This window comes from Sesamum indicum, linkage group LG5, assembly GCF_000512975.1.
Source record: "Sesamum indicum cultivar Zhongzhi No. 13 linkage group LG5, S_indicum_v1.0, whole genome shotgun sequence".
NCBI classification, from domain to species: Eukaryota; Viridiplantae; Streptophyta; class Magnoliopsida; order Lamiales; family Pedaliaceae; genus Sesamum; species Sesamum indicum.
The window spans coordinates 12,198,496-12,222,213 of record NC_026149.1 but is presented as its reverse complement, the minus strand read 5'-3'; the positions used below and the strand labels follow the sequence as shown (position 1 = coordinate 12,222,213).

Below are 23,718 nucleotides of genomic sequence, written 5' to 3'. Positions count from 1 at the left end.
TATTGCAAACTAAATAGCATGTACCCTTAAGGCGACAACTGAAGCCACCAAATACATCCCTCAACAATTATCTTATCTTCTCATGCCCCACTCCACTGCTAAACCGAGAGATGATACCAATTGAAAATAGTAGGAATGAGAACATGAAACAACTCTACAGTATTCCATGTAGCAACCAAGCATAAACTGAAAAAGTTACAAAGCATATCCAAATAAAAATATAGAGCACCATCAAGTAGATGAGAATTACATCTGGAGGTATATCACTCTCTGATCTAAGAATCTTGTCCCCCAGAACCTCTAGGATGTTCATCTCAAGAGACTCATCAGTCTGTTGAGCCGTTGCTGAGAGTGTGTTGGAAGGTAGCGCACGACCACAGTGCCCCACTAAGAATAATTCATAGACATCAGCTACTTCTTTCCATACATGTATTCTCGAAGATCTAGTAATAGTTAGATCTGTTCCAGGAGTTGGTTTAAGTTTTCTAACATCATCAATCAGAATGCGGTGAAAGCCATCAACAGCTTGTTTCCAAAGTGTGCCGTCAGGATCATCTCTTCTTGTTGTCATACACCTAGGAAGACCCAAAATTGAAAATCCAAATTTATGGTAGAAACAAATAAGAAATACATTAGTTATAAATAAAAAATCAATGTTCCATCAACATTGCGCATTACTAACAATAAGCCTGGCTCACATGGAATGTATTGAGGATGAGAAATAGAGGAATTCATTCAGAAGGGAAAACAAAGTAATGTCATAGATTTCTAACTAGGATAGTTCATTCCTCCACCAAAACTGTCCTAAAAAATAATAAGGACGTTGCAAAGGAAGATGTGGTGTGGTGGGGGTGATGATGGGCTATGCTATTTCAAGTTATTAAAGAAAATGTTTAAGTAATAGTATGGATTACCTGAAAGCAATACCAGCAAGCAGAATTACCAATTATTAGTAAGAACATAAACTAACCATTCCTAAATGATATAACAATAGTATGTATAACACACCTTCAACAGGTATGAATAAAAGAAATTGGGTGAAAAGCTAACATAGAATGTGTGGAACATCCAAATGTATGGAAAGTGAAGGCAAACATGTGAAATACAGAAGCCGACGCTGTGAATTGTGTAAGAAAATATAACAGCAAGCAATGGTGCATATCATTTCAATGGCCTGGGACAAAATTGCAAAAAGCAAGAAGATATTTTGAAATGGGACATATGGAGCATAAGCAACCAAAAGTTTGTGCAACCCATGACGAAATAAACAGAATAATCACATGCAATTTTCCCAAAACTCAACAAGCTCCAAAAAATAGCAAGCCATTACTCTAACCAATCTAAGCCACCTTATAAGAACATAGAAGATAGTACCAATATTCTGATTAAAAGGGCAATAAGCATCTGTAAATCAACCTAATCTAATGAAATCCAAACAGAACAACATCCAACAGAAAGAATCAATCAAAAAACCACAACAAATTGCACAAAATTAACAACAGAATCAACAACAATACCTAATCGAACCACCATCTCCACAAATAAACCAGATCACTCACAAAAGGTTAGAGGTTGCATCACAAAAAAGAAAGATTACCAAATTGAAGAAGGAAACCCCTAATTTTATATCAAAACCCTAACAAGATCCCATCTACAAACTCAAGAAAATGGGTGTCAATCAATATCTTTGCTCAGTTGGGAGTGGCGAAGGTGATGGCGCACAAGACGACCGGGAAAATTCACCACTAAAGGCCATTTTTTAGTTGGGTAAACATCCATCTGAGAGAAATTGCGGTGTAGGAGCATGAGAAGAAGTGAAAGAAAAGTACACATATCACATACAATTAATGCATCCACAGTGCCTTTTGCATTGCAAATAGATGAGATTCAACTTTTGACACAAAATCTCAAGAAAGAGACCGAGTTAAAATGAAAGGCCTATCTCCCAACCATACAGAGCTTTGACCAAGTTAGATGGGATGAAGTGAGAAATGTGTCACAAGCAAGCACACCTAATTATCTCACAGATGCTATAGATGTGTCTATTCATAAGCTTGAAAAAGCGTTTCTGAAACCTTATGAAAAGAATATTGACAACGAAAATTTTCAGTTCTCAAAATCTCTCTTTAAGGGGAATGAAACTGAATAACAATACACTATGCCATACACTAGTTCAAGTCCACAAATTACATCATCAATTTTCATCCTAAATTTCTTTCCTTTCTACGTCAAAGACATTTCACTCCAACCAAAGAAGTATAAATATTTCTAGCCTTGTTTAACTAAGCATTCTATGTCTATATATAATAATAGAAGTCCTTATCAGATGAAATTCAAAAGGTATGGCTTTTCAGAAAGAACTATTGGAAACTTAAGCATTTCCAACTTAAAAGAAATCCTCACCTTCCCAGACTTTGAATTACACCTGGAAAAATGTTATACTTTTCTGTAACTGGAGCTTGTACAAAAAGATCAACAAGCACAGGTACAAGCCTCTCTGCGAACAATTTATATGTGTTGTAACCCATTGTAGGTGATGCCAATTTAACCTTAAGGATTGACCCTTCTCTTTTCTTCTCTGTGGTTTAGGAAATCACATAAGGTAAGTTATGTCATATATAATGTATTGAGATTTTAAAGCTGCCAACTAAGTAATCAAGGTAAGTAGCAGGTTTTACCAGGAATATGATTGCTGTTACCCGCTGGTTTGGCATCATCTCCATTTTCATCCAACAAGGCATCAGCTGCTGGAAGATATTGCAGTAAATTTGTGAGGAGGAGCATCCACATTGAACTAAGGTGAGCTGCTGGACGTAATTGCGGTAAGATTTCGAGTATAATCCGTAGCACTGGTGGTACATGACCCTATGGGATGAAATCGTGTGTCATTTGGTCTAACATATAAAGATGCACATAATAATATAGAAAGGAGTTCGAAACAGGCTTCCCAGAAAATGGATAAACCAAAATGTTTAGTTTTGGGAAAAAGGATATCTGGTTAATTTTCATTCACTGAGGGGAAAAAGAAGAGAGGTATAAATAGGAGCAAGTTCATAGATATTTACATATTCTGCTTCAAAGTTACTATTCGTGGTTCTGGCTTCTTTAACTGCTGAATCTATGACCAATATCAACTGTTTATACATGTCATTGTCGAACATCCCTTGAGCTTGTGCATATACTTCTCCTGTCAAAGATTAGGATTGTCGCAAAAGAATAATGTTAGTAACAAGTAAAACATTCCCCAGTTTTTTAGTGGAAATGTTATGTAATATAACAAGTGGATATATGGTAACAATATAATTTTGAGATATTAAGGAAATATATATAAAAGAAAATTAGGTATTGATTTAATACCAAGCCCATGTAAAATCTCCTGCTTCACTTTGCCAACATAATGATCACTACTCTTGTGTGACTGCTGAAGAACATCCTCATAAATATCAAGTATGGACCTAATGTATGTTACTGGCAGATTTCCCTGATTGAAAAGGATGGGCAAAACATCACATTTACAAGTGTAGAAGCAATTATATCGACAAACAAAAGGCCCAAAGTAGGTGGCAGACAAAGGATAATGAATTAAGTCATTACCTTTGGAGAATGAGAAACTACGGTTGACTGTAAACAATTTATTGCAGCAAGAGCAACTTCTTTACTACCATTTAAAATGCTGTTCTTGACGAAGACAAGCAAAGACTCCCATCCTGATATGCAGAAGAAACTTCTCACATTCACAGTTTAGATGATTTAATAATGACCAAAAAGTTCAAAAAAATATTAAAACACACCAGACTGAAAGTTCCTTAAACTTCTAAGGAAAGGAAAAAAGGATCGTAGAATCCGGGTAATTCCACCAAGCACCAGCACAAGTGTCTCATCCCATTGCTTCTGAGCTGTATTTCGACTGCAAATTTATTCATCAAGACAGTGTCTTGTATAGTGCTTTGCAAATGGGCATTCTTGGAATAAAGCAAGCCATCTATAATACCTATGATGTATAAGCATGTGCACTGCTTTTCCTTTGCGAGTTCCAAGTTCTTTACCTTGCCATTCATCTTTTGACGAGGTCGCAGCCTAAAAGCAGGAAACTTTATTGACAAGCAAAGAAAGCAGGAAGTGTATCTAATTTCGAGACGTTTCCACCTTACCAAGTGAGACGCATGATCTAATGTAGGGGAAACATAATTCCAAAGACAATCTTCCCACATGCTCTTTGAAAGCTTCTGCCCGTGACTTCCAAGAGTTTGGAAAAGCATCCTTATAGCTGAGTTCCTAACCTAAAGATAGTATGTCAGCCGTAGGGGGACAATATATCCATAGATTAGTAATATGAGCAGACTGATTATTTCTTTCCATGATGTCAAAAATGTCAGAAGATCTGTTTCAATTTGCATATATCTTTTCCTTTTTGTTTGGATAGTTATCTTTGGTAGGTTACCACTTATCTGTATTTATCACTTACTTCCATCTCTATATATTAGAGATTGGAAGAATAAAAAATACGCACAACAATTCCCCTCTCTACAAAAACCAAACAGAGCTGTCTAACCACGCTAGCAGTCACTTTTTACCAAGCATTGGTAGATGTGGAAGCTACCAAGTGCTGGTATAAGTGATATATCAACCAACAAAAGTTTCGTACTAGAAGTTTAACTGAGAATTGTCATATAAAACTAGGAAAAGAGCAATCAAAGTGAGAAGAAATAAAAGCAACCAACAAAATGTTCAGCAACATAGTCATAGAACTAGAGATGCATTCATCTGATTACTAGGGGTTTGAATCGGAAGCTAGATAACCTCATTGAAGTTCTAACCACCTTGAGATATACTACCACAAACAGAACTGGTCCTCAATCTCAACTGTAGCTTAAATATCAAGCAGATATACAGACATCTAACAAGGAAAAGACAAAACAATTAGGATGATGTGGAGTACAGAAATGTGGGCATCCAATGTAAAGATGTGCTTCTAGAAGATAAACAATAACTATATCAGAGACAACATGTCACAGTACAAAGAACTCAAGTTAGATTATAACTTGTTTACCAAGCAGACAAAACCCAAGCAAAGAAAGAAAGCATATCAATCAGGACAAAGTTTACTTTTGACTTGTGGGTATGATCCTAATGTCTCAGTAGAAGTATTGGAATACCTCTGGTCTCTCATCAGCTCCCAGCTTATGAAGTAACGAAAATACAGAAAAAAGCAACTTGTCACGTTCAACAGTATTAGCCAGGTACGTCGCATCAGTAACTTTCTCATGAGACTCAGGAGTTGCCTCTTCTTTCTTTACATAATTTCTTTGATCTGCAAGCCAAAGCAAGAAATCATATTAGTCAAAAACTAAGCTGTACAACAACTAAGATAAACTAAGTTATGTACAGATGCCTAACCTGTTACAAATCCTTCTTCACTCGAACGTGTAAGCCCTTTCACAATGAAGTCAGTAGCCGTCCATAATAGACCTATAGCTGTCAGACTTATATTCAACTCAGTCTTCTGAGCACTGTATGCCCCAGCTACATCAATACATCTGCAAAACCAGATTGAATTAGGGCATGTGTAAAACAAGTATGGAGGTGATAATTAATAACTAAACACCACATCACAGGAGTAACATTTATTTAAAATATTCTTCTAAAGTCTCAAAGAGTCTCCTCCTAGGAAGTGGAAAATGGATTCACATTAAAGCATCATGATTGTCGCGACTCCCATCAAGTCTTTCTAGAAACTGGTCACAGCATAGATGTAAGACAACTTCATAAGGTAGTATCGAAAACATTAATTAAGTATCATTATTGGAACAGATTTAAAGTTATTAAAAACTCATTATTAAATAGCTTATGTTAATGGTGAAGTCCACTCAAGGAATAGATTTAACTAGAAACATTGTTCTAATATAATAAATATTTAGGACTTCAATATTTGTTCATTGTTAATGGTACTTTTGCATTTAATCGAGATATTAAAGTTTGATTGCAATAGCTTAAACTTAGATTCAAAAGTTTAAATATTGGATTACGATTTTCAAAAATAAATGCAAATTAAATTTCTGTGAGGTTGCAATGAATTTTGGATTTTACTGTTAATATAATTAATTAATAGCTAATGAGTTATCTTATTGATAAATAATGTCAGTAGAAAATAACAAAATAATAAAATTATTATAAAAAGTACCACTCAAATGGTTCAAACAAAGACAAAATATATGGATTGAAAGTTATTCAAATTTTTCTTTAGTATATTTATTCTTTCTTATTTATTATCTAAAGGTAAACGGACGTTACATTAAAAAAAATGATACAAAAAATAAATGAAAAGCATCTTGGATCCCTAAATGATAATAATCATTAAATTCGGGTACCAATTGGTCATTTTTAACGCAAAACTCAGGTACCAAAACTCGGGTACCAATATAATTTACTCGACTAACATTTATGCTCCAGTTCTGAAAATATAGGGAGAGTATATACTAAATTTTATGGCTGATTTGTGATTGTAGGATGATTCTTTGAATCGCCTGGTTGTGGAAGTTTAAGATTTCATACGCTGATTCCAAAGATTGCGTCATCTAGGGATTTAAATCTTGATTTTTTGCTAGACCTAGACTTTATATATATAGTGTTCCCTTATACTAAAAATTATGAGAACCTAGAATATTCTCTTCTTTTTACAAAAACTTTTCACTAAAACATATGCCTTAGCTCCTGGAATTAGTGTACTGAAAACATCAATCACCAAGGTCTATGAGAAAAGGTAACAAAAACTCTCCTTGTTTTCACCCTACAAAACCTTGAAACTAAGCTTTAGAATCCACTATCTATTGTTAGGGAGAAGGAATAGGATATGAAGCAGCTCTAATCCATTTCACTATCTATAGCCACGCCTTTTCTTGCCAAACCTTGTCCAAGAAAGACCATTTTTTCTAAACAGGCCAGCAGCTTTTGCCGAGCTATACATGTGAATATTGATAAAACCATTCACTTTTTTCTAAAGGAGGTTATACACATAAGAACATACACCATGGCCACACATAAAATCATGCCATGCAAGTTTCCCTGCATGTGCTCATCTGTGCTTTTCAAGGTGCTCACTCTGTGATCCAAAATATGATAAGGGGCCAAACACTACATTTTCGTGTACAGAGAATCGTCCAAGTGAACAGCCAGATCCTACCAAGCAAAGGTGTAGGTCCACAATCACTATAAGTTTGCTTTTGTTTGTGGAAACAGGAAGAATGAAAGGCATATTGTTCTTTGAACTGAATATAATAAAGTTTTCAATATTGGTGGGTTTTGAACAAATTTGAGAGGACCTTATTACTAAGGAGGATTAAATTTCGTAGGGCTTCTAGACAAATAGTTACAAATAAGATTGCCTTTACAATATCATACTAAACAAACAATCAGGCAAATGATATCATATTGAACAAAAGAATGATGAAAGCTCTTACTCCTGGACGCATTGAGCAGGTATAGTGGGCAGCCCATCATTCATTATCACACGAAGGCTCTACACAGAAGGAACTCTAATTAGTTTGAATTGAAGACACAGGTTGGAGGCTTGGGCATCTAGAGTTAACATCAAAAGCAAGAACTAAACGAAATGTAGAGAACTCTAAACAACATGTATACCTACCAATAAATGCGTTCATCATCACAAATAACGGTCTACTAGAAGTGAGCTTCAGCTAATCTGATACTCATCAGATCATGGTTCAAAGTAATATCGATGATACTATCACTCTTTTCATCGCGTAATGGGGTAAACATGGGCACTTATCAACACAAGATGAGAAACCAAAAAACTTACTTACGGGCAAGACGACTTGTTCTGTAAAGTCTTGTTCAAAAGCAAAACAAAAACATGCTGGTGCATCAAAAACTCAGAAGCGAGATACATGATATCCAGCTTTACACAAATCACTTCAATAATAACCCGATTTCCTTCATTTACCAGTTATGTAGCTATACAATTAATTATTTTAATCATTTACTTCTACAATGTTAATTCAAAACCACCTGGTAAGAGAAAAAAGCAGCAAGGCAATTCATATTAAATAGAATAGAGCCATGATTTTCCATAACCAACTTGAGATTTCTCGAAACTCATTATGTACTTCCATCCCATTTCAACTTTGCCCATCTCTTCCTCTCATGCTACTTGGAGGCAAAACCTCGCACATTTTTGGTGACAAGCAACTGATATCTAAATTTCTTCATCGAGAATAACTTTACAAAAAAATCAATGCAATAGAAACTTTTGTTTTGGATGAAGCTAATTTCTGCTATTATCTTTTTCACAAATTTTAAAAATTTGTTTAGACCTTTTTGAGCATTGTAAAATACAGTCGTTGTGTAACTCCAGCAAATATCACAAATGCAGCGTGAGAGGATGTTGCGACACTAGACCATGCAAAAAAAATTTAACCAGTTCAAAATCAAACTCCAATATCCAACAAGTAAAGAACACTCAGACATATTGGTGGGCAATCGCCAACAATCAGGCCTTTAATTGTTCTCAACTAATTAGAGAATTTATGTGCCCATAAGTGCACATTCGCATATAAGTATAACATTCTCATTACTTGGTGGAAAACTGACCCAAGATAAACAAGTGAATGACAAAATCAAAGCATACAGAAGAAGTGTACTAAAAGCTCTTGATACTTGCTTCTCTCACCTGGAATCCGAGTGCAATCAGATCCTTCTCTGATGCAAGAGCTACAGACCTAGAAATGCAATAGAACATTAGTACTTAGTATTTTAAATCACCAGTAAAAGAGAAAATGACAAAGCAGAGAAGCACCTTAACATTTCAAGAATATTTGGCCAACTGTAGCGTAACTTCTCACCATGCCTCTGACAAGTCAAATCAGTCAGATAAAGAAATGCATAGTGAACCATGAGAGGGAAAGCTTAATCAAATGGATGATTGAGAATTACCTCCAAAACATGCACAAGAATCTTCAGAGATCCGGCACGAACATCAAAATTTTGTGATAGAGAATAAAGATCATTTAATGGAGAGATGACAGCACATTCCATTCTGAACATTGATTGGTCATGTAGCTTCCAGAGGATTTAGAATGACATCATATGTTAAGTACCATAACCAAAAACCAATAGGATGCCAAAGGAAAGCGACGACAAAAGAGGAAAGAGATTAAATTCTCACATCATTTGATGCATCAAGAGATTTTGATGAAGTATTCTGAAACTGATCAGAACCTAAGACAGCACATATGGCTTTATCCAATGCATCAAGAGCCATACTTTGTAGTTGTGGATTTGAACTATCAGCAAGCTGCAAAGCATGTTGTGGTTGTCATGAAGGATCCAGGTGCACATATGAACAAAAGACCAATATTAGGATTACCTCAAGGAAATGACCAACTACCTCATCCCATAATGGTTCCACCCCTGTCAAGAGTACAGAGATATACAATACTTCAGATGGCCAACGACCCATGATCTATTCAGATTGTAAGATTCTCAAAAGGGCTAACTTTAACGAGGGTTTCCAAGGAGCTAAAATGAGTAAAAGTTACAAAAGATTTTCAAGTTCAATCCAGGTTATAGCTCAAGCAAAAGTATATTGAATTCAGTTTGAGCTCTAGCTTAGGATTCTGAGCAGAAATTTATGCTTTTCCTGTTTCACTGCTTCAGTTTAAATAAAAACAAAGAATCTTTTTTTTCCCCTTTAATTAAATACATTATAGATAGCTAACACGTTCCATCTCTCAGCCTGCTAGAAATTCAGTTAAGCTGATGCATTTAGCTGGATCAGATTGCTCGCAAGCCTAATTAATTTTGATAGTTTTGATATTCTAAAAACTAAAATGTGATTATCTGCAAAAGAAATAAAGAGAGAGTTTACTACACAGTATATTATAGAAGTTCTGGTCAGTAATGGCGGTATGCACAGGATATTGTTATGTTGTGACATTGTTAGGTAGCTGAATAATGTTAATTATTAATTAATCCACACAAACCCTGCAGAGAAACTATATATTAGGAGTCCCAATGACTATAAGTACCAGCCAAGAAGTATTATATATGTGTACTCATTCAAGACCAGTTAAATTCAGTAATAACGGAAGACAATCTTTTAGATGATCAAGATAGCTTTTACAGACATTTTGTTTTGGCTTTATTGTCTCTTCTTACAAATATATACAATCCGTGGATGTTGACAATTTACTCAACCAAAACCTATTTAATCAACATGCTTTTAGAATTAGAAGAATAAAATACACAAGGATACTAGATAAGGGCATGAGAAATGAAGATGCACTCTATTAACATTCAAACTGTCAAGATCAGAAGGCAAATCAAACTTCACCATTCTACTTTCTGAAGAGTATTTCTATCCTGACTGTGGGATACAATGCAAAACAAGAACAAAAGATATTTCCCCCATTACAACTAGGCAAACAATAATTAAATCAAGTTAGACAGAGAGAACTATAACTTCAGAGAAAGTACAGCAATTAGTTTGTTAGCATCTTTATATAAGATGAATGAAAGATCAAGAAAGAACCACATCATCTCAGGGAAACTGGTTTACGAACGTACGATGAAGATTACTGATGAGGATACATAGCATTCTCTCCACAGAAAAACTAATGCTTCCGACTTTCTGATTTGATGTCTGCCCAATGCTACTCAAAGTTGTTGCCATAGATTGACGCGACAACTGACGCAGAGCAGAAAGAAGCGATTGAACAGCTGCCACATGCATCAAAGCCGAGCTCTCGAAAAGCTATACAAAGTTGGGAGAAAAGGAGCAACAGATGTGGAAAATCAGTATAATGTTATCCATGCAACACAGGATAAAATAAGAAGAAATAAAACTACCTGAGAATTCAGTGACGAGAGAACATTAAAATCACTATATTGCCCAGATGAATCTCTAGATAGTTTAGGGACTGTGGGAACCTCCTACACAATGAAGAGTCCGATTTGGTGAATAACTATTGACTAGGCAGCAAAAATGACTTCAAAACAGCTTAACAGAGTACAATAACTGCAGTATCTCGGTTTCTCGCTGAAGATTATGAAGCATCAGTTGTTAAAGCCGATTCATTTACTTCATGCCGAGTCCAACAACTTTTGATGGCCACTAGATACTAAAGAAATCCTAATAAATCCAATAAGTTGATGAAGGTGAAAAAAATATTTGTACCATATTTTTGTGTAGTAGTTAAATGGTTAGAAGAAATAATTGCAAATTATAAGCCAGAAAAGCAATTAAAATTTCCCAAAGGAAGGATGAGAAAGGTTGAAAGCGAAATTCATAAACTTGTAACAGAAAAGTGGGATATGCCAACTGCCAGATTCTCTCCTCGCATGCAGCTAATGGCATCAAACATGTACCTAGGAGTTGGTTCCATTTGGCCATATACTAGCATGGAAGGCAATTTATTCAGCTTTCAGATTAGAAAAATCCGAAAAAGATTTTACGCCGTTCATCTATTGGAAAGTGATACATCTAGAGGTTCTCTGAAGCATTAAGGAACTATGTGTTTTAAAACTTAGCTGCAACAGAAGTTACAAAAGATCTCATATCAACAACATTGGAGTAAAAGATTGCAATAGGGTTCATGCTCCTTTTCGAAAATAACTCTATATTGGATTGTACTCCAATTTTTATGAACATCCAAAGTGCAAACATGAGTTCTCAAGTAACTTCATCCAGAGAGAGCTAGGCATAAATCAAAGATCAATTCAGATAGAATGACCAATTTTATTTTATTAGCAACAAGTGATCAGATGGAGAAGGGAATGCAGAACGCAAAATGCGCCAAAAGGTATGGATTGGCTAATTGAAACCACTAAGAGCAAAGGAACTCAAATTGTTGTAGGTTAGGTAGACCACTCATGACTGAAGAAGTATAATATGATACTTGAATATTTACAGTGATCTGTCCATAGAGCAAGGAATTGGCTTTAGTTATTGACCCAAAAAACCAAGTTTGTAAATTGCAATTGTTGACTGAGCACCTCATCTAGAAGCTCTACTAAGAGCAAAGGAACTCAATTTGTTGTAAGGTAGGCTGTCTGTAGGAAGTCCACTCATAACCGAAGAAGCATAATATGATACATGAATGTAGTGGCTATCAGAGCGAAGGGAGTTGGCTTTAGTTATCTATGCTATATAAAAAAAAAGGCCTTTTACACTCACAAGCAGAGGTTAATGGCACCGCTGCACCAACGTTTTGTGAAGCCAAAAGTACCTTCAACCGATAAAATAACTAACTTTAACTTTCCAAATTTTACGTTTGATTGATAAATTAGTTTTTTTCCTTTCTTTCTTCTTTTTTATTTTTAATGTAATGTATTGAGTTATATATGTTATTTGTATTTATAATATTTCTAATATATTTTAAAATATGCAAAAAGTTTATTCATTATATGCAAGCAGGAAGTCGATTAAAAAACCAAGTTTGTAAAATGCAATTGTTGAGTGACCACCTCATCTAAAAAGCTTAACTTGTTAAAAATGAAAATCATTTCATGTTTAATATATGTAATACGCCTCTTCATATGCCAGAAGTATTCTTTTTCATGAAATCTTGCATGGGAAACTCTTTTAGTGGTAAGAATTGAACTTAGAATCACTTACTTGACCTAGCTCTGTCACCATGTTCGTTTGACCACCTCATCTAAAAGTTTAAATTGCTAGAGAGGAGAATTATTTAATATTTAATATCTCTAATAACAACAAAATTAAAGTGACTGCAAGGAGATTCAAAAAGAAGTTTAGCCAACTTAACATTGTATTCTTAGCTCAACTTTGGATATTACCTGTGTTGTTGCATGTAAAGAATGAATTGCTCGGTCAAGAGCAGATAGAGTGTCCAAAACCTTCAAAGTATGAAGCAAAAACAATTATTAGGATCTCAAAGTCAATGATCTTATAAATTATTGAAATCTTAACATACCAAAACCCAAGAAGGACCCAATACATTCTGTAATCTATGAGCTATATTGAAGAGAGTCCTGAGAGCCTGTACATACAAGCATAACCATGAATTCTTTACAATAGAGTGAACTGTTCAAAAAAGAGGGTACACTGAATGAAATTCGTCACAACACCAAGAACAGAACTGATCTACAGCATGTTAAAAATTAGAAACTGAAACAAAAGAAAACAGACCTGCACATTTTTTGGAGTAAGAACAATGCCTTCTCTCTGGTCAACTAATTGTTCAGCCCGTTTTGAACTAGGAGATAGTATTATGCTGCACATAAGAGATTGCTAAGTCCTTACTCAATTATATGATGTGAACACAAAATTGTTAAAAGGTAGAGCGCGCAGAAAACAGATGGGGATACTATACATAAAACATAGCATGCAGTTTCTGCTTTTGAATGTCTCCTAACAATTGTCATCAATAAAACAAACAATGTTTCTCAAGCTGCCCTTTGGGAGTGGGGAATCGAAAACTGATGCAGGTAAAGGCTAGACTAAGATGTGGCAATTGGTAATGAGTGAAAGGTAAATGAAGTTCATTGGAAATGTTCGGAGTCATCTAGTTACTTTCCTTAGCATTTGTCAAAGGACAGCCTGCAAATGACAAAAAATGAGATGGGGGGAATATTAATAATCAAAAATACACCCCTCTCCCAAGTAATGTAGAGTCACTCATGATCCTTCCTCAGATGAATTATATGCTAAAAATAGAACAGAAAGGGGTCCCTAGGAATCAATATGCAGGCACTCATATCCTCCAAACCAGAGTAACCTCAGTGATGGGTTAACCTGGTTTAAATGTGGCAATGGAACAATATGATAAGGGCCAACAATCGTACGGGTTCAGATGCTACAACAGCCAGTATAGGCTAGAACTTGGAAGAACTTTTAACGTCATTCATGCCTCGGTGGGATGCTATGAAAATGTCTCTTTTTCAACAACCAGGAGGATGAAACATGTTTTATTAGAAAAAGGCTCATGACGTACAACTAAGTTCCAGTGAACCAATATATAAGCAGCCATAGCATAAGACGTCCATCACAACTCTCTCTTCTTAAGCGGATTACTGCTAGGTGTCGCCTTGCACAACCAAAGTAAGATTATGCCCTTTTACTTCTATGACTTCCTTATGTAGAAACAGTTTTTTTAGGACGGTATAAATGCAGGCCATGGTTCGTCAGTTTGACTATAACTTTTAAAGCTAAGAAAACTGGCAATACAGATCTACTCACAATCCCATTCCAGAGCATAAAGGTCTGTAATAAACTTGATTGCCAAACACCAAGAACAGTATCTACCAATGTACACTTGTTGAGAAAATCACCTTAATTAATATATAAAGGAAAAGATATAAAAGTGAACTCAAATGCTTCCACCATTTTTATAGATCAGCTCCTAGAAAATAAAAGTCATGTTAGTTGCTTGTATAAAAGATGTTAGTCCCACATCATTTGTAAGACAAAACCTTTCTTCTTTTGAAAACTCTTCCAGGATATCAAGGTCAAGCTGTTTCCCTGATGATATTTCAGGATGCAGTCTAGCATAAAATGTATTTCTTCTCAAGGATTACTAGAAGTAATTCTAAGAGGGGGCAAGCGAGAATTATCGGATTATCCATTGCCTTCTGGTTAATTTCAGAATATGGTATCTAGTGTTGTCACTAATAGGTAATGCCTGAGTCCAGGTCGTTATATCATGAACTGAGATCTATGAGCACATTGAAGGTGGGTGACCCTGGAACATCTCAGAAGTAGGTTGATGTAAAATCTTCCCATGAACTGAAAGGAATTTGAAATATGTGGCGCAAGACGGTAGAGTCACCAAGGAGATACTCTTGAACTTGGAAACAAATAAACATATAGTCCATAGAACACATAGCACGTACATTAGAATGTTACAGCAACAATATAAAATTGGTGGCAACATATTTCTGAGTCAACAATCATGATGCTATGGACATGATATCTGGGGTTAATAAAATACAACCAGAAGAAATTCATCAATACCTCCTCTTTTCAGCTTCATTGGGGATATAAATTGTGAACTTGCAAAGGGACGCAAGAAAAGAATTTAAAGGTTCTACAGCATGAAGAACTCCACATGCCTGTACAATAACAAGCAACATTTCAGCATCATATCACACGACATTACACAAAGAAGTTTGGTAACTAGGAAACCTGTTGCCCCAAACCATTAGAGTCAGGGGGGAGCATGCAGAATTGACTCGGAAAACTAAAAGGAAAGATTTAGCATAAGAACCATAAAAGATACATTTAGCAAATAATATAATTACCTGCGTAAATGCTTGGTAACCTTTCAATATCTCCAATATAATAGCCTCACCCTGTGACCTACAACAACAAATACACATCAGAAGACATAAATTGTAAGTTATTAATACTAATTGATAGAGAAAATTCTTTCAACCTACTTCATTAGTATCAGGGACAAAGCATCTAGTATTGTTAACCACATCGAATCAACCATCGACATACAAAGTGTTGCAGTTGTCCCAGTATAGTTTCTGGTTGGATCAGTATCACACCTGGGGGACTCAAGCTGATTCTCCAAGGTAAAAGAAAACACAAAAAGCAGCAGGGTGATAAAACAATCTTCTAAGATTCAAATTAAATGAAGCCAGAAAACTGAATGAGAAATTGGCTTTATTATCTTACTTCGCCATCATCCACTGCCTCATCAGTCAAAGTGGCAACAGCAAAAACAACTCCCAGTATACCCTCAATTGCCAAAGTAATAGCATGAGCTTCACTTGCAACCAAGACAGTAGCATTTGATGCATCATTATCCAAGCTCCACTCAATACCTAACATGATAACAAGCTCGTGTCACCTAAATGCTATTCACAACAATGGTAATTGATTGACCAAAACCACCAGCCCAGAAACTGCAGATGGAGTAACAGATAGATAGCATATCTACAAACTTCAATATTTAAGAGTAACATCAGATTCACCAATGAAATATCACGAAATGGATATACTACAAGTACCTACCTCCAATTCTCTAAACTCTTCTTTAAGAAAGTAGAGAGTGAAGTTCCTTTGCATTTTAAATAAAGTATTAAATCTGATGCTTGCTGCGACCATCTAAAAGTTTGTTAGCCATCTTATTACTTTATCAAGTCTAAAAGCTAAAGTAAAAGGTATAGTAAGTCAAGGAGCCACCTTCCTTATAGTGGAGAGTGAAAGAGCATCAAGCAGAATTATTCCAGAAAAGATAAAATATTGATAAAAAATCAGTACTCATGTTGACATCTCTTGTCATCATATGCTGGTCGCAGCACACATAAAACAAGTAAACCAATAGTCCAGGCACATAATCCCACTACAGAAACCATACATTGAGGATGTCTAGTACATATTCCAAATGATATTGCGGAACTTTCAATAACCTGATTCTGCTTCTCAGCCAATCAATTGGTGATCATGCATTTCACTAAAAGTTGTAATCTAAAGTGATCTCAAAGACTTGGAATCATCTAGACGTCAGTATAGATATCATGAAATCAGATTACAAACTTAAACATCCAAGTAAAATGCACAAACACTTGTGCCCCTATATACTTGTTACTTCATATTTGTTTCCTTTTAGTCTGTGATTCTGGATTACAATTGTTCTTTCTTGCATGGATCTCAAAGCATATATTACCTTTGGCTTTACTGCTAAACATGCCTGCAACAGCTGCAAGGCTCTCCTCACCAGTTTCTAGGTACTGCAACATTTACCAAGCAATCATCACTCATGATTTTGCTGCATGATATCATTGATATTGGGAGGAAACAGAGAAAGCAGCATCTATGAGGAAACAAAAGCAAATAGCATAGATAAACAATATAGAAAATGGAAGCCATCTTGGATAAGAGACCTTTATCTTCTAAAGTATTTAAATACCAGCTTGACAAAAAATACCTGGATTTGTGATAACAACGGGAAAAAAAAAGCTTCTTAAATATGTCGCATGAAGAAAGGTAGAACTTCGTGTGACAGTAGTGCCCAACAAATCAATTAGATTGGCAACAGAAATTTTGTTCATTTGACATCATTAGAAAAACAAATACTCACTTCAAGTATTTTATTTACATTACATGAAGTCTTTGGATTATGGGGGCTATGGAATATGGTCAGACATGGAGATGGTCATCATGAAACATATGCCCAAAACAGTCATCATGAAGGTCCCAACCCAGAGAATCATTTAAAAGAAAATAGCATCATTTGGATATCCTTACAGATATGCATGCGTGCTTGGTCGAGGGAACATCTCATTTAATAAACATGTTTGGTTAAAATAATGCATAATTTCTAGCTGCTTGTTAGAAACAGGTTCCCTAAACAAACAAACCAAGAAGTTCCTTGTTAATAGAATTAATGTTGAAATGTGTTACAATACTGTAAGATAAGTCTTTATACTTGAAAATATCATGGCAACACTAGCATGAACAACTTTACTTAATTTATGCATTAATTTAATGCAAAACACAAAAGAATAGATACTGGATGCGAACATAAAGAACTTAGTGAATATAAAGATTCAGCACCCATCAAGATGACTTGGTGATACCTTTTGTTTTCCAAAAAATGCATGACTTTAGAAATTCTGCGACAAGGTGAAATAAATTGGATTTCGTAGTTTCATTAAGTAAAAGACTTGGAGTAGATACATAGATAATGGGCTATTAGGGTTTCAACTATTACTCCTTGCCACTGTGCAGCTTTGCCATACTACCACCAACAATTCTCTCAATTAGATTTTAGTTCAGCCAGTTAGCTAAAAATAAATCCTAATTTCCCGAAGTTCAATTCATAATCAGATTCAATATCGCAACATTTGCAGATAGAGACAGACAGAGATAGTGGAACATTGCTGCTCCCACAACTTTTTGAGCTTTCACAAATTTCAACCTTAACCTCAAGTCAACTACAATTCTTCCAATAAAGACTTATAACTCAAAGCTCAATTCAAAATCACAATAGTAATTGTGCATCTAGTTGGCTCCCAAATAGTTCAGTTCCAAATGAAACATAAATTAATTTACATATATTTTAGGAGAAAGAATGAGAACTAAAGTAAGAATATAATGCACATTTTAGGTTAGTATTTTAAAAACCATGATTGATTGTGCGTTTTTTGTTTTTTGAGGATGGTTTAGGAAATAAGTATTAGTAGTAGGCATATGTCGGTCATGTGAGTTTCAGAAAAATGCATTTGGACAAAAAATTATGAAGACTTCAAAAGATTATGTAGTTTTTATAAGTTAACGAATGTATCTTGAACAAAATTGGATCGGATAGTTCTAATAACTTTTAAAATTTAAATTATCTTTTATTCTGTTGCTTTGTCCAGTCTTCTACTATCTATTTCCATTTCTCCTTTTCTCTTTATTGCTTCATTCACACCAATGGGATTCTCCAGCAACAGTGGCTACAAGTGGTGGCAGTGAGAGCTTAGATGGAGATTGGTCGAGGCATCGGTGCAAGAGCAGCGAAGGGGACAAAGATGAAAGAAGAAAACAGGAGAGTGATGACAGAGGAAAGAGACGACGATGCAGGGAAACAAGAAAAGAGAAGAGGATGGTGGCAAAGGAAAAAGGAGGGGGCCAGTTCATCATTGGGAAGATGATATCATATTTTGATCTTTTGTTGGCAAAAGGTGTTGATGCATGATTAAATGTAGAATGAATCTAAATGTCATAAAATTCCTTAGTGGATGCTTTTGAAATGGCCAGGTTTTTTGGAAACAATTGCAGAAAAAAGATCCAAAACAACACCGACACCTTTGGTAGAAGGGGGCATGACACCCCACCTCTGGCCCGTAAACCATACAACTGAAAACAAAATGATTTGAAAAATAAAACCATTCAAGGGGGCCCTTAGTTTTTCTACTCATCTCACCAACATATAATATTTTGGTGAGATGTGGAAGACAAGGGCAAGTTCCGGAGTGAAATTGGATTTGGTTGCGGAAGACAAAATATGCAAATCTTTCCAAGATTTAGGTTGCTAATTACTCCTCAAAGAGCCAAGAACATTGATGTTCCAAATAGACAGCCAACTCTGTCTTAAACTTTTAAAGTGACAAAAATGGAAAATGGAAAAAGGAAAAAGTGCAGCAAGTGATGGTGGATATGGGTATTTGGTGAGCTTGAGAAATTAGGGGTGAAAACAATAAGTGGTTGCAATCATCCCGTGCCCCTTTTATCTTTCTTAATGTAAAATACTTCCCTCTAGTGTCTATTAAAGTTATATCATATTGTCGCACTTGAATTTGAAACAGAATTTTCTAATTATTACGTCTCATATTAAGTTTGTGGCCCCATAAGCAATTATGACAAACATAAAAGATTATATTTATTTAATCAGAGTATTACTCTACAAATAGTATTCAAATGATATTCATTAAGTTTCAGAATCTAGCAAAAGTACCAATAGCTAAAAATATATGCGAATATTGACACCTTAAGAGCTGACAAATTCACATTATTGCTACGAGATAATGTTTTTTTGACCGACTTAAATTTAAATGAGATTTTTTAAGCTAACTTATTTAAATTTATTTGGAAACATGATGGTTTAATAGAACATTTCCACGTGTTACAGTTAGGTTGAGCGAGCTCTCTAGCCTCAAAAGCAAGCTTGGTAGGAGCTGGAGTAGCACTCAGCTCTTTCATGAACCAAGCTTCAGCTTTCATATCGAAGTCTTGGGATCTTCTTATTTATTATCCTTTTATTAAATAAGACATAGTAGATATAGATAAATATAAATATAGAGATACTCCAACACTATTCTAATGCTTTGCTTCTTATCATTCTAGAGTAATCCAAAATTTCTCTCTTTCCCAACCCTAGCCCCCAAAATCCCGCAACCCACATGCTGCACCTCCAGTCACCTACCCTGTCCTCTCAAGTTGGTTGAACCATCATAATACTAACCTTGAGTTTAGACGAAATACTTTCTAAATAGACTAGCAACCATCAAAGAGGAAATCCAAAACCATCCCGCCAAGCCCAACTTTCTCCTTTTTCATTGCTTTCACTTCTGAGTCAACCCTCGAGGTATTTTCAACTTCTTTTTACTTCACTTTTGTAGGGCCTAGTATGCATAAAAAGCAGATGTCAGATTGTGTCTTAAGAATGATAAAATTGAATTGGATTCGTGGCGGTAGAGAATCCCATTTGTGTATTTATTCTGATGGAAGTTGAATTAAATAAAAGTGAAGATCGGGTAAGTTTGGATTAAAGAGGCAACAATATCTAGTTTCTTCTAAGGGTAAATTACAACAGGCTCACGAGGTTTGTCATAATTACAATTACGCCCTTGTTGTTTGAAGATCACAAATCCCCTTTTTTATTAACCATCGTCTAACACATACCCACTCGTGACAACCTAGGGGTATTTGTTAGATAGTCGTTAATTCTAGCGGATACTTGTATTTCCAAATTAGGAGAGAATTGTAATTATGACAAACCTCAGGGAAGCTCGTTGTAATCAACCCTTCTTTTAAAAGAAACAGCATCAAACATTCAAGCTAAACTTAAATCAGCCTCCATTTGCGTTTGGTTTGACTTTAAATGTGCCAAACTTCGAGTGCTCACTTTGCAACCTCAAGAACTCAATTTTCATCAAGCTCAACCCACCTGCACCTCCTAATCGTAGCTACCATAAAAGTTCTCATGAACATAACGGCCCACAACTTCCTTAAAGAAGAGGCGAACATTGAGTATAATTAAATTACATACAACGAAATAGGAACTCTCACCTGGACACTGGAAACAACCCGAGCAAGAGCCTTTACCATGCCTTCAACTATATTTGAGTTGTTGGGATGCCTGAAACACAAATTTAAACAGCTTATATATATATATATAACTATATATATATGTTAAGAAACAGAAAATTAACTAAAAAACCCAGGAAGAACTTTATTTTTTTTCTCTAAGGAACAAATTGGGAGGTATAACACAAGAGAACCAGTTTAAACCAACCAAATAATTCAAGCTAAACCCAGTTGTTTGACAAACTATACCAACTACATTAGAAGCACACTAAAACCAAGAAAAAGAAAAGGAAAAGGTAAAAAAGAACCAAAATAGAGATGATTAAGAGCTTATATGATATGATACATTAGAAGAAAGGAAATATCAAAGTATATCCAAGATAGTACTAAAAGAACAAATGACAGAAATTAAGAAGAATGTTAAATGACAAGTAGATCAGTTTGTACTTCACAAGTGCCATGGAAGGAAAACTACAATCAATGTATATGCAAATCCAAACAGGAAGGGGCAAGGGCTGACCAGAAATATCCGATGATTGAAAAGAGTTCAGTCCAATGGATAGAAAATAATTGGTGTTATTGGTTTGAAAGAATCCACATCAACATATATAAGTATGTGTGTTCTCGTGATGAAATTTAACCCTTTGACCCCACTCAAAATTTTAAAAGATAATGACAAGCAGTGTAGTCAATGGCGCATGGCGCGCACCTTCTCTATGGCGTCGCCATAGCGCATGCCTGGGCGCCATTTCAGCGCTGCCCAGGCGCGCCATAACAAAGAGGGCCTGGGCGGCCTAGCTGCTGGCTGGGCTGCCCAGGCCCATGAATTATAAAAAAAAAAAAAAGAAGAACCTAAATATAAAAGGAATTTTAGCAAATTAAGTGCTTTGCATGCAAGGGTAACTTCATTCTTGACTCTTCTTTATTGAGTTCTCTCTTCTTCCTCTGCCAACGCATCTTCTTCTGCGTTCTTCTCTTCTTCTTCTCTTCCATTGAGAGTGTGACTTTTTTCTAAATTCATGAAGTGTAAATCTTTGGCGTGTACAACAGTACAAGCTCTAATTATGCCGATTGAATCATTAAAATTGATGTGATTTTATTAATCTTTGAGTGCTTTAGTTGTTCTGTAAGTGTTTTCTTTTTGGGATGATTAATTAAAGTATTTTATTGTATGTTTATGTCGGTATTTAGTATTTACAGCTTAAAGTCTTAAACTTTCTTACTATAAGGCAATGGTTCAAAATTGGTCGTTTTAATTATATGAAGTCTTGTTATGTTGAATTTGTTGTTTTATGTCTTATTTGAATCCTTATACATTAATCTAATCAAAATAATACTAATTATATAAATATATAGATTATTTATTATATTTGCGCCATCCTTCGGAAAGTCACGCGCCGTGCCGTGCGCCATGCGCCATGGTTCCAGGAGCCCTTGGCGCCATTGTGCGCCGTGCACCACTCACTACTGATGACATGTCATTGGAGTCAAAACATAACTTATGTGAAAGAAAAAAAGTCAGGTAAATAAAAATTAGGAAAAACTACTACAAAATTAAAAAAAAAAACATAAAAATAATTTCTGTATTCAAAAACCCATGAAATTATTTTTCAGTCCTCATCCTAGAAAACTCAAGTAATAACTTTTACCCTATCTTTAAAAAAAATTTCCCTCAAAAATCTTGCATCAAGAAATGCTTTATCTCAATTCCAAAATCAATTTTCTTTAGTTGTACTCATTTATTTATAAAAACAACTTCTACAAAACTTAATTCAAGAACTTGGACAAATTTTAATCATTTTGTTTTCTCCATTCTATTTTAAAAACTAATATACTATAATTTATACATCCAAAACAAAAGAAATATTTTTCTCCAAAAAACTTAGTTTATTAATAGTAAAATCATGATTGGTATAAATGAACTTGACAACCTAAGGAAAAAGTTTATACTAAGAAATAAATTCATCAAGATTTCTCAATCTAAGAAGTCAACAATAAGTTAGTGAAAAGATTTCACTATTGGAATGAAAAAATTGAAGGAATAAGACTATTTAATTAAAAAAAATGTATATATATATGTCTGTTTTATGGGTTTCTTGGTGTAATGCTTAAGAAGAATGCTGTAATTTTCCCTAAAATTAATTTAGCGGTCTGAAACGTTTAGAAAAGGGAGCAAAATCCCACATTTAAGATGTCCTTGCAAAAGAGAACCTTTGAGCCCATGGTCATGATACAAACTGGCCAAGACACGTCCGCTCTATGCCTAAAGTTTCTCTGGCAAGATTACGAACTTCCCTAATTCAAATACATTACCTTCCTCGGTTTTCACACTTATGAACCCAAGCTCACCCAAGGTGGATAGCGCAGTGATGACTCCAATCCCATATGTAAGAACCTTGTGTTAGAAGCCTAGAATGGCCCAAAATGCTTAAGTCATGAGCCAATCTCCATATATACTATCATTCAACTATCCCCATCCAATAGGGGCTAGGTTGCAGCAAACCCCCTCCCTCAGATATGTCATGCCACCAACACATTTAATTAATGACATGCTACCCACCCACAAGTCTAGTCCAAGTCAAGAAGATAGTGATTCCAGTACCATAATGAATCATGGTTAGTTCAAGGAACTTGTGAATACAATTGAGAGTGCTTGGTTAGCTCAAAATGCTCAAGCCTATATCGAGAGGAAAGATTTAATTAAGGCACTTTACACTAATTGTTGGGCCTTAACACTAATTGCCACATTCTCCCACAACCAATGAGGGACAGGGTGTTACAACTCTGAATTCTGCATGAGAATGAAGGACGGCAAATCACTTCAACAGCACAAAAACAAACCAAAAACATCTGATTAAGTGAACATGATAACAGTGTGATAGGGGAAGTGCATAGTAAAGATATGAACAACAAAAGGGATGCAATCAAAATGACATTGT

The 23,718-nt window shown here is 35.3% G+C and overlaps 1 protein-coding gene across 5 annotated transcripts in view; it reads right to left on the bottom strand.

The window, feature by feature from the left end:
- Nucleotides 1-23,718, bottom strand: part of LOC105162431 (protein MON2 homolog) — a 37,665-nt gene that overhangs the window by 3,205 nt on the left and 10,742 nt on the right. For 3 of the 5 annotated variants that reach the window (XM_020693916.1, XM_020693917.1, XM_020693918.1), the window contains 28 exons: nt 20,762-20,831; nt 16,653-16,716; nt 15,659-15,807; nt 15,415-15,548; nt 15,277-15,334; nt 14,990-15,087; nt 13,166-13,250; nt 12,951-13,016; nt 12,814-12,873; nt 10,864-10,947; nt 10,582-10,768; nt 9,383-9,426; nt 9,182-9,310; nt 8,950-9,075; nt 8,813-8,865; nt 8,687-8,735; nt 7,458-7,516; nt 5,398-5,537; nt 5,157-5,311; nt 4,152-4,280; nt 3,992-4,077; nt 3,792-3,907; nt 3,595-3,707; nt 3,358-3,481; nt 3,066-3,187; nt 2,679-2,865; nt 2,404-2,578; nt 251-575 (listed from right to left, as the gene is read on the bottom strand). In XM_020693916.1, coding sequence (XP_020549575.1) covers nt 251-575; nt 2,404-2,578; nt 2,679-2,865; nt 3,066-3,187; nt 3,358-3,481; nt 3,595-3,707; nt 3,792-3,907; nt 3,992-4,077; nt 4,152-4,280; nt 5,157-5,311; nt 5,398-5,537; nt 7,458-7,516; nt 8,687-8,735; nt 8,813-8,865; nt 8,950-9,075; nt 9,182-9,310; nt 9,383-9,426; nt 10,582-10,768; nt 10,864-10,947; nt 12,814-12,873; nt 12,951-13,016; nt 13,166-13,250; nt 14,990-15,087; nt 15,277-15,334; nt 15,415-15,548; nt 15,659-15,807; nt 16,653-16,716; nt 20,762-20,831 — 3,187 coding nt within the window. The remainder of the gene's footprint in view (nt 1-250; nt 576-2,403; nt 2,579-2,678; nt 2,866-3,065; nt 3,188-3,357; nt 3,482-3,594; nt 3,708-3,791; nt 3,908-3,991; nt 4,078-4,151; nt 4,281-5,156; nt 5,312-5,397; nt 5,538-7,457; nt 7,517-8,686; nt 8,736-8,812; nt 8,866-8,949; nt 9,076-9,181; nt 9,311-9,382; nt 9,427-10,581; nt 10,769-10,863; nt 10,948-12,813; nt 12,874-12,950; nt 13,017-13,165; nt 13,251-14,989; nt 15,088-15,276; nt 15,335-15,414; nt 15,549-15,658; nt 15,808-16,652; nt 16,717-20,761; nt 20,832-23,718) is intronic. The other 2 variants (XM_011080436.2, XM_011080437.2) reach the window with 1 other exon arrangement.